This window comes from Centruroides vittatus, unplaced genomic scaffold (genome assembly GCF_030686945.1).
Source record: "Centruroides vittatus isolate TY-2023 unplaced genomic scaffold, ASM3068694v2 contig_1035, whole genome shotgun sequence".
Taxonomy (NCBI): Eukaryota; Metazoa; Arthropoda; class Arachnida; order Scorpiones; family Buthidae; genus Centruroides; species Centruroides vittatus.
The window spans coordinates 3,031,797-3,044,082 of record NW_027120673.1 but is presented as its reverse complement, the minus strand read 5'-3'; the positions used below and the strand labels follow the sequence as shown (position 1 = coordinate 3,044,082).

Below are 12,286 nucleotides of genomic sequence, written 5' to 3'. Positions count from 1 at the left end.
AAGAATCGACCACTGTTTTTTCCACCTTGAGGCATTCGACATAACTGATATTTGCACCAAGGTGTTGAAAATGCAAATATCTCCCTCAGGTCACTCCTTACAGGTATCTGGTAGTATCCAGAACTCAGATCAAGTACAGAAAACACAGAGCTTCCCTCTAGTTGTGCAAGGATGTCATGTACACGCATCATTGGGAAGTCCTGCTCTACCATAACCTCATTCACCTTCCGTAGATCGAGAGTCAGCCTGATGTCACCGTCTTTCTTCTCAACTAAATGGATTGGTGAGTTCCATGGTGATACACTCTGCTCTATAATGCCAGCAGTCATGTATGCCTCAAGCTTAGATTTCAATTTTGGAAGGAGTACATGTGGGATCCTATACTGTTTGGTGTGTATAGGTCTATCAGTTTTGAGTTCAAACTCATGAGTAAATTTGGTAGTCCCTTTCAGGTCCTCGATGGCCATTGCAAAACAGCTCAAGTTTTCTAAAATGACAGCTCTAACCTTGTCACCCCATTCATTACTTATATGAGATATGGAAATCTTTTCGATCACGCTATTAGCAATTACCTGGTTACATGTAACCGAAATTTCATTGTCAGTTTGTATATCATGTTTACCTACCCCACTACAAAGCATCTCAGACACATTTCTTATTATGCTTGGATCATACATGATAATATCCATTCCAAATATGCCACTATAACCAAAATTGCTCTCAGTATCATGAATTATAAATGGGTGACATACAACTTTACCAGATAACATTCTTACATTTAGAGTGATTCCTTTGTGGTATCTCATGGGTGTACCTCCTATGCCCTTTATAGATACATCCATTTCAATAAATTTTGGATTGTCAAGACCCCTAATTATGTTCCGGTCAATTAATGATTTCTCCGCCCCAGTATCAATTAGGAAGACTCCATTGAAATCATTGATATGCCCCCTGCACATGGGTAGACCCCTTGCATTCTGTTCCAGACTGGTCAGTTTGATACACTTACTCCCGCCATGTTGACCTCCATAGTGGGAAGCTTCTAGTTTAAATTAACCTTATGGGGGCAATTTCTACGAATATGCCCCATATTACCACATTCAAAACACTGTGGTTGTTCCCGTCTGGCTCTACCCCTTCTTCTGTTTCCCAATAGAGCACCTTGCATCAATGTTGTGAGATTCTCCACTTTATCCCTTAATTCCTTTATTTCATCTTCATATGATGATCTATTCTCTCTAACCTGGTTTAAACAAGCCTCCACTTTGTCTATAGCAATCCCTTCAGAGATGACTGCACATTTTGACTCAACCCTCGCATAACGTTCCTTCTGTTGGACAAAATTCTCTGCCTGTGTAATTGCTTCTTCTAAGTTCTTAGGTTCTAGCCTAATGACCTCCTGCTGAATTGGTGGTATAAGCCCTCGAATAAATTGCTCTTTCAACATTTCGCCCTTTATATTGTTGTATTGAGGCGAGCTAAGCTCTAAAACCTCCATGGCAGACTTGACTCTCACGGTAAACTCCCTTACACTTTCACCCTTTTTCTGCTCAGTGCGGATGAATTCTTCCATAGCCACCGCAGCATTTGTAGTTTTGGGCGAGAACTCACTGATCATGTCTCCCTTTATCTTTTCATAGTCCTCACCATGCAGTGCCTCACTCTCACAAAACAGTATCAATGGTCTACCTTTCAACCTGGCCCTTAATGTGACTATCAAGGTCGATGCATCGCGCCACTTGGCTAGGGAGGCTACCTGTTCAAAACACCTAAAAAATTGCATGACATTTATCGAACCACGTTCACCAGAAAAGAACGGGACCATTCCAAGGTACCCTGATACAATTGGTGGTTCACCTTCATTAACAGAAGTGGTTCCTGGTTCATTATCAACTCCCTGTACATTAACCGACATTATGATAATGAAGATATATATATATATAACTATAAAAATTAATACACTATCTTAACACAATCCCGTATAAGAAATACCTACAAATTACGACCCTACTGGCTGTATCCTGTCGCGGACGCCATATGTGGAGTGTTGAGTTTTGAGCACAATGAAACAATCAACACTAAGAACAAAGAAAACATTTAATTATACAAAACTTAGGTATACAGCCAGCAAGGGAGCATTGGTGATATTCACAATACATATAACTAGTGGTGTCCAGTCCAACTTCTTGCCTTTGTAGAGATAATGTTTTAGGAATTTCAAACCTGGTCTATCCTTTCCTTTCTTACTTGGTCTCTCCTCCTCAAGCAGGTCCTTTCTTCACCTCTCATACAGGAAAAAAGCTATCCCATGCTCCTTTACATCCCCTATATATACATCACCTGTAGCGCCCCCTTGTGTTACATTTAAATGCACAATTTAGAAAAACAAAAATATAGAGAAATATTATAACAACCACAATTATTTACACAGAGAGCACATTAATAATAAACATACTAAAATTATTATTATTCATAAGAGAAACATCACATGTAAACATTCACAAAATAAATACATCATGGTGGTTACTGCCACAGCATATTCATGCAATAATATTACTATAATAAGTTCATTTATGCTATAATAAGTCAACGTGAGACATGACGAATCGCACGAGACTAGTCGCCAACTATACTGCACAAATAAAAAATCGCACAAAAAAAACCGGACAAATTAAAAATTCGCATTAAAAAAATCTCACAAATAAAAATCGCACATAAAAAGACCGCATAAAAACAGGTTTGACTGTATATACAAAGGCATAGATGTCCCTTAAGACTCTTGTTACCTCATCAATGAAACAATGAATTGTTGCTGCTTCATTACAGAGGCAGAATTATAACCTTGTGCTTTTGAACAACCCAAATGATGTTGTGAGGGCTGTCTTGTGCACATCTTTTGGCTGTATCAGAATTTAATAACATGTTTTCACTAGGTCTGTATGGAAGAAAATCTTTATATCATGCAGCTCTGCCATGCAGTTCATCAAATTAGATTGTGACCAACCTGGCAACACTTTAGCGCATCCCACTTTTTAATCTTTTGTTTTTTTTCTGGGGGATTCTCTTGCCATCTGCACTGTGCTTGTACCAGTCTACACCCGAGCTACGAATAAAATAATTCTATTTTCAAGTTCTGTGATTATTTCATCTTATTCCCAAAAGGTACACTATATCTATCCTTTTTTATTAGGGCATTGAGAGCTCTGTAGTCTCTTACTAGTTGCTACTTCCCATCCTCTTTCTTTTTTATCATATGGAATGGAGAGGCATAGTTGCTGTTGAAAGGATGGCTGTGTCCCAGATCTAGCATATGCTGTATTTCCTGCTTGGTGATTCTTAATCAATCAGGGGCTAGGCAGCAAGGTTGTGCTCTTGCTGGTGGACCAAAGGTGTCTGTTTAGACCATGAATAGACCATGAAGTGTATCACTGATTGTCCAGATTGTTGAGGTCTGATGATGCTGTGAAACTTGCATAATAGATTGTGGAAAACCATGTCACCCTGGATGACTTGGATTGAGTGAATGGAAGTGACTCCTATTTCACAATGTGAGTTTAGTTTGGTTGATTTGTCATACATACATAAATATCTCAAAGCCCAATGCTATTAATCAAAGTCAAAACATTGCTGTAGTGAATCAGGCTATTTTTCTGCTACTATTAATAATTAAATTCTAAATAATTTGGTACTAGAAATAGGTGTTAGGCATCGAGATGGTGCCTAACACCTTATTAAATTTAATAATTATAATTAAATTAATTTAAATAAATAAATTAATTAAATAATTAAATAAATTCTAAATTATCTAATAAATTAATATTTATTAAATAATTTAGAATATTCTGGAAGAAAAGAATAGGCCTGGAGCATCACTCAAACTCACAACTCTCACTTAGTAGTGTAACTGGCAATATATCCACACAGTAAATAGGAGTTGTGGATTTAAGTTCCACTTTGGGCCAACTCTTTTCTTCCAGAATATTCTAAATTATTTAATAAATATTAATTTAATTATAATTATTACATTTAATAAGAGATGGTGCCTAATACCACCTCTAGTAGTACCAAGTTATTTAGAATTTAATTATTAATAGTAGTGAAAAAATAGCCTGATTCATTACAACAATTGTTTGGCTTTGATTAAATTGACATAAACACTTTCATCGCAGATCAGGAATTAGATCAAAATGAAACAAAAAGTCTGCCCCTATTATTGGTTTTGTTAGTGTGCCCTCTAGGAACATCCAAGTGAATTTCCAAGACTGAAATCAAGTTTTAATGTTTGCTGCCTGTATATCTGAATAGATGATGTGTTAGTTGCTGACAGTCATATTAGGCTGTGCTCCTCTTGGTGCCAATGGAGTAGAAATGATGGAGACATCTGATCCATTATCTATAAGGAACTGTACCTTTGATTGTTCTAGATGAACAAGTGATAAGATATAGATGGCAAGGAGTATGTTACCACTACTCCTTGACTTATTTATTTATTTATTATAAAATTATGAGGACTGCATTTTCTTGCTTTGGTGCCAAATTTTCGATGATATCAACAAACCTCTGACTTGTTTAGCAATTTGCTATGCATCTGGTGATGTTGACAATTCCTTGACATGTTGTGGGAACAGGTTAATGACTCTGTCTGTTCAACTGTTCAATTTCCGTGCGTAATTGTACTTGGTAGTGCTCTCTGTGATTGCCTTTGGTGTACCCAAAAGAAAGGTGCTTTTGCAGATGGAAAACCACGAGACAAGATCTCCAAAGTTATATGGGGAAATTTGGATTGTGCTGATGTCAGCTATTGTCTCCTTACCTTGTTCAGTGGTGGTTTCATAAGTTATCTGAAAAAATATAAATGTAGTGTTGGAATAATTCAATGTATGATTTTCACTTTGAATATGATGTTAGTGATCAAATAAGTACTTCTCTGTATACAATGTGAATGAATTGAGAGTCTACATGTTCTGGGGGGTGGTTACATTACCATTCCTGCAGACACTGTCATTATTTGGGTCATCATTGTAGTTTTATTACATTAGTAGACAATTCAATGGTACAGTACATATACTATTAATTAAGTACACTGGAATCTTAATTCACAATATTAAACATCAACAAGTACGCTGATGTAATCAGATATTCTGCAGTATGTTGGTAAGTACTCACAGTTTAACCTCTGGATCCAGAATGACGTTGCCCTTTCTGGTTGTCACTTTGTTCTTTCCATGTCCTCTGGTGGTGATTTGTAGTTTAGTTTTAATGGTGGGTTTAGTTGAAACTACCAAATTATTTTCACAGTTGTCAAAACAGACTAACCTTCATGTCCATTAGTATTCCCTGTTACTGTCTTCTATATTAATTTCTTGCTCAAATTCAAATTCCTTTTAGTACAACTTGCTCATTCATCATGTTGTTGAACCAATGATAGTTCTTTCCATTGTTTCCTGTTTTCCTCATCCATACATTGCCTGTTTTCCTCATCCATACACAGAAGTTCATCTTATTTTCAGATGACCCACTAAAGATCTTTTGTCTGAAGTTCTCAAAAATTTTCAGGTGTTGTGCTTACCCCTGTTAGTGAACTGAATCCCCTTAGGACAATGTTAATTGCTTGTCTGTATATAGAGGATGCAAAGAGGACTATAGTATATGACAAATATAACCAACAAAATATGGTTGTCAGATTACAATTTCTTTACCTTACATAAAAAAGTTTCATGAAATATGTAGTAGAAAATACCCTGTTGGGAAAAGAGTAAGGCTAATAAGAAAAATAAGAAGCAATTGTAATTATATATTATAGAACAATTAATGTCACTATTTTATTAATTTGTATAAAAATGAATAAATTATTAGTTTTTGTAACTATGATGACACTTTGACTAAACCTGTTTTAATATTTTTTATGATACACTTGTATTTAATATTATGAATTGGTGTATTCTAATATATATTTTTCATCATTGAACTGTTTTAAAACATTATTTTAATTACAAAAATATATATTAATTTAATAGTCTTTATGCAATATATAGTCAAACCTGTTTTTATGCAGGTTTTTTTTGTGCGATTTTTTTAATGTGATTTTTTATTTGTGCGGTATAGTTGGCTACTAGTCTCATTTAGTCTCACTAGTCTGCGATTTGTCATGTCTCACGTTGACTTATTATAGCTAAATAAACTTATTATAGCATAAATGCACTTATTATAGTAATATTATTGCATGAATATGCGAAAAATGAAATAATTTACTTTTTAAGTCAACAAAACACCACCTGGACAAAAATATGTAAAACAGACGATAGACTAGACGATGCAGTCAAGTGCTGACATCTGTTGTCAATAAATTCTATTTCGTACGGTTTTGAGTTATTTTCTATGTGAGACTTTTTTATGCGTTCCCTATTGACTGCATAAAAAAAATATTTTTTTAATTGTGTTGTGAAAACTATTTTTTATAGCCACTCGTGAAGTTTCGTGCGATTTTTTTTTATGCGGTCTCTATCCACCGCATAAAAACAGGTTTGACTGTAATTATTATAATTATATTTATTCTGTTGGATAATAATAGCATTTATGACCAATAGGGAAAAATTTGAAATATTTAAGTAAATTTTTCATAATTTAAGATATTTTAGTCAATAATAATTAGTAACAGGAATTCTACTTTAAAAATTTAGTTCCAGAATAACTGTGGATCCTACTGGTAATTTACATTTTTCAAACGTGACAAAAGCAGATGCTTTGGATGATGCCACTTATGCTTGCAGTGCCACTTCTGTATTTCGAAATGAATATAAACTAGGAAATAAAATAACTCTTAATGTTGAACCTTCAGGAAGTAAGTATTTTAAATAAATGTTACTTTTTCATTACAATAGACATCTGATTATCTGGGACCAATATCTGTAGAATGGAATATTTAATGGTTTCAGTTTAGCTTTAATATAATGCAGGTCCATGCAAAGATGCAAGATGCCCTGGATAGCAAAGAGGCCAAGGAAGGCTCCTTTGCCTATGCAAATACAAGAATAATAAATAAATATTTAATGTGTATACATATAAATTTAGAATACTACCACTTTTTTGAGTGGTAGTATTCTATTGGATATATTTGAACTAAAGTCACTAAAAAACATCTAATATCCAGCAGAAAAGTTGAAAAATGCTAATGTTTTCACCCATGTTGAACATCAGGCAAACTAATCCCCAGCTGCTGAAACAATGGGGTTTGCCATACATGTGTGAAGAGGGGAGGGGATGTAAGAAGAGGGAAAAGGGAAGGGAAAGCAGCTGGGAGATTAGTTTCCCTGATGTTCAGCATAGGTGAAAACATTAGCACTTTTCAACTCTGCTGGATATTAGGTTTTTTTTTAGTAACTTTTGTTCATATTTATTTATTTATTTATATAAATTTATTTTTAATTAATGGATGTATAATACAACCATTAAGTTTTTATTCTGTGTACTTTTTTTTTCAAATTTTATTGTGTTTTGGGGCTCCTAGATTAGGACACACTTCCCAATCTAGGCATATTCAGAGCACCCCATTTGCATGGTCCAAATAAAATGTATGTAATTAAAGTTCTTATCTAAAAAATTTTTGTAACATTTTCCTGCAGATTGTTTTGGATGGGATAATAATATGTGCTTCTTACAATTACAGTTTCATTACACAGAAGGTCTTTGATATAGACTCCAATTTAAATGGACTTTGAATTTAATAGACAAAATTTTCTGTCCAAAAACAAACATTTAGAATTTTTGTTTTTTATTTGTGAATATAGCACACTAAAAGGTTGTCAGAGATGGAAAACCTTTTGTAATTGAAAGATTACATCCTATTTCAGAAGGACTCGTTATGCCAAATGATGTATTGCAGGTTGCATAAGGAATTTATGATATCATCATATATCATATGGCTTTAATATTGTTATAATGTATAAGTATGAATAAAATATTATTATAATGTACATTATGTAACTTATACTCTTTAACTTGATGGCAAATTTGCAGCTTTTTATAGTTTCCAGTGCAGACTGATAAAATATACAGTAAAATGATAAAATCAATGACAGCAAAATGAAACTTATTAGTTATGAAAATGTTTTCAGCTTGTTTTTTTAATAATAACATGCATTTAAGAAAAATATATATATATATATATATAATATATATATATTATTGATGCATGTATACTAAATATGCTGTATTCTATATATTAATCAAATTTTTTTTACTTCAAAATCATAATTATTTTCTTGATACATTTCAGTAACTGGAGAAGGAACTCATGCACTTCGACAACAATATGTCTCACCTGCAAATATTGTAGCTCTTCGTAATAAGCCATTAGAATTATTTTGCATATTTGGTGGAACGTAAGTAAAAATTCAAAATTTTACTATAAAAATGAATACAGTAGAGCGTCGATAACTGGAACCAATTGGGGACTGGGGTCGTTCCAAGTAGTGATTTGTTCCAATTTCCGATTATGTACGAAAAAATGTATTAACCTGTCTGATGTTCAAATTTTTCTTCGTTGCGTGTCGCTTCCTGTTGAATTTTTCTCCGTTGCGTGTTGCTTCACGTTGAATTTTCGTCGATTTTAAGCCTAACGAAAATTTTTATAATAATAATCGAGGCTATCGTATCGTTAAAAATTATTTATTCTTTTTGTACAAACAAAATAAACATATTGAAGAATATAAAAAACATGAAAATTATACTTTAGAAGTAAATTTAGTATCAAAAACGTTTGATTCAGCACGACACAGTCCGACTGAAAATCGTTCCAGTTTCCGGCCATTTCAATTACCGACGTTCCAATTTTCGACGCTCTACTGTATAAGATAATCTGATTTATACAAAACAGAAAAGATAATATATTCATAAAAATTAAATATTATTTATATAGATATAGTCAGCCTCCACTTATAATCATCTGACTTACAACCATCTATACTTTAAAATAGGCAAAAGTGTGGTGCATTAAAAATTTATTTTTAAGTTTAAAGAACCAGTTGTACTCATTAATTGTGCAGTACAGTAATTAAATGTTAAATGCAATACTTTAATAGGCAATAAACACACACTATATATAACAATAACTGATCAGTTTATTCACAAGGTCATGCCACTAATTGGCAATTTATTCACTTTGGAACACTTAGTGTGCTTCAAAGTGGAAAAAAGAAAAAAACCTACTTTCTGTAAAGCTGATCAATCTGGATTATCATTCTAATATCAATTTTATATGGTAAAATGAATTAATAATAAATTAAATAAATAAAATCAATTTAACATGAATATTTGATTCTCTTCCTTTAATAATTCAATAAAATTTGATTCCTTTAAATGTGGTTGATTACCTGCATGTTTTTGTGAATCTTTGTTAATAAAATCCCATAATTAATTAATTAAAATAAGAAATATTAATTACAGGTTTAATATATTTAATTAACTTTGTTGCACTGTATTACAGTTTTTATCAGGGTTTGGCAAAATTTAGTATTTTGAACTTAACTTAGACTTGTTGGGTGTAGATTTCCAAGTCAATGTTTAAATACTTTATATTGATTTCCATTTATTGAACTTTTATATCTACAGTACTTTCAAACAATGAAAAATTTATATATTTTAAAAAATTGATATTAAACTGACTTTTTCTCACATTTCCAGCACTTTTGATATAAATGAAAAGCAAACGTTTTAATCTTCTTTCAGGGCCAGTGTCAGGCTTTTTATTGAAGAGTTTTTAGCCAAACTTTTCAATTCAGAACACTTTTGAAAGATATTCTGGAACAAGTTCCATTTAAATTAACTAACTGTCCTTTTTTCAATTATGTCATTAATCAACATCATTAATGTCCAAACACAACAAATTTAACACCATAATAAATTATCACAGAAAATTATAAATTATGACTCATACATAATTAATTTAGTATTGCTGAAAGTATAACTGCTTGCATATGTATGTTCCTAAAACATATTTCCACGTATAGGATTGTCTACAAGTGCTTCCATGTGTTGGAAATCATTTCTGCATGCTTGCTATTTATACATCTTCCCTGTTTGAACTTTTATAAATTTCCCATGCCGCCAGTGTTCTCAGCTTATCTAAGTTTAATATATTTTTAATTAATTTGGCCTCTTCTCATATTACTGACACCTCAGGCTCCATCGTATGCTGTGCTAGAGTGTTATTTTTGTCTTTGTAGTGGTAATAATCTTGTTCTTTGAAATGCCATATTTATGTTCAGCCAATTTGTTTGTCCAGGTCCTGTTGCTAGATCCTATATATACAAGGCTATTGTTAAATCTGCCATTGCACAGTGGTAAAGAGTAGACTCCTGATGATCTGTTAATGTCATAATTTTTTTTTTTTTTGAGGAGTTTGAAGATTGTATGGTTATGTTTGAAAGCAACTGAGTGCTTAGTATAATGCATTATTTGTTTTTACATTGCAACCAGTCTAGGGTGGAAATCAACTACAATTTGCCTGTTATTTGTTTCTTGTAGTGCCTGATTTCTCTTGTTTGTAAGGCTTACATTGTGTGGCCCATCCTTTATATAATGTTTAGCTAAAGAGACATGAGAGTTTTGTTAAAACCATGTTTTATAGCTATGTCTGTAATGTACTTCAGCTCTATTGGTGTCAGACATGTTTGAAAAATGCGTAAAAGCTCTCTTCTCTAGAGATCTGAATGCTGCAATCTTGTATTGAGGCAGATTACAGGATGTGGCATGAATAAAAATGGGGGCATATGAAGTTTGGTGAAATATAGAAGTGTGCACCCTGTTATCTTACAGGATTATCATTACATCTAAAAAGTGAGCTTCCTTGTCACTCTGTTGATCTAATTTTATTGTGAGCTCATGCAGATTGTCATTAAAAATTGTTAGGATGTTATTATGGATGTCTGGTTGTGAGTTTCATATGATTAAGATATCATCTATATAGTGTGTGTATAGGTGAATATTAAGAAGCTCACACATGATTTTAGCCTTGTGGCATCTTACTACAAGCTCACATAAGTCTCCTGATAAAGGGCTGCCTGTCGGTACTCTTTTTTTTTGCAGGAATGAATTGCCATTGAATTTAAAAAACGATGTGTAGCACAGGAAGTGGGCTAGTTCTAGTATATGGTGATGGTATTCTTGTGGAGGTAGTGTAATCCTGAATAAAGCATCTCTTAACACACAAAAATAAGGTTTCAGTTTGACTAATGGGAACATTGAGACAAAGTCGAGAACAGTAACATAGGGCATGTTTGTAAATTGTAACTGGTATTACTGGTAACTGCTGGTAGTTACCAAGGCATTTAGAAAATGTGACCTAAATAACTGACTGCATTTAAAAATCACTGTTGTGACGTCACCCATTGTCCTGTAGTACTTACTGAAGTAACTATAGTGACAAAGCTGTTACAGTGGTTCTATTGAATTACAAGATGGTAGACACATTGTATCATGTGACGAATGTGGCCATAATTTTAAAAATTTACAGAAAATAAAGCAACATTTTGTTTCTGCGACACAAAGTGACCAAGATCAGAAAGCCATGTTGTCCCAAATTTCAGATGAGGCAACACAACATCGAAAATGGCCAGCAAATGCTATGAAATTATTGATTTTACAGTATAAACTAAATGAAGATAGATTTTATAGAAGATAGATATCATATCCTCTCGACTTTCTGCTATGTTGAACACCACAAAATAACCAGCATTGTTTAAAAATGTGCTAATCGCCTGGAATAACTGGCTACGACCGATGACATCAGTCACCACTACTGCGGTGTTACTAGTTAGAATTTCCAAATGAGCCCATAGTTTCCTCCTTGTATCTTAGTTTCTTTTAATGTATCTATAAGCTGTATTAAAAGAAACTAAACTACAATTTGATGATATCTATTTTTTAATAATTGAAAGATTTTTTTATAAATAATTTAGTTACCAAACAAATTTTAATTTTTAAAATTAAAATTTTTAATAAATAAATATATTTGTATGTTTTTAATAATAGACCCTTACCAACTATAACATGGAAAAAGAGAGGTGGAAAACTTCCAACTGGTCGAATTGCATATAAAAATTATGGCAAAACACTGAATATACGTCGAGTTGATTTTCAAGATGAAGGCACCTATGAATGTGTTGCTGACAATGATGTAGGAATACCACAAACTCATACAATGGCTGTTACTGTACAAGGTATAATTTATATAAAAATTCTAAATGTAAAATTAAATATTATTGACACTTTCATACAATATGTTTAA

The 12,286-nt window shown here is 32.8% G+C and overlaps 1 protein-coding gene across 5 annotated transcripts in view; it reads left to right on the top strand.

Moving 5' to 3' along the window:
* LOC136969588 (neuroglian-like) overlaps positions 1 to 12,286 on the top strand; it is a 146,973-nt gene that overhangs the window by 82,700 nt on the left and 51,987 nt on the right. For all 5 annotated transcript variants that reach the window (XM_067263815.1, XM_067263839.1, XM_067263832.1 and 2 more), the window contains exons 5-7: positions 6,681 to 6,841; positions 8,276 to 8,381; positions 12,031 to 12,218. In XM_067263815.1, coding sequence (XP_067119916.1) covers positions 6,681 to 6,841; positions 8,276 to 8,381; positions 12,031 to 12,218 — 455 coding nt within the window. The remainder of the gene's footprint in view (positions 1 to 6,680; positions 6,842 to 8,275; positions 8,382 to 12,030; positions 12,219 to 12,286) is intronic.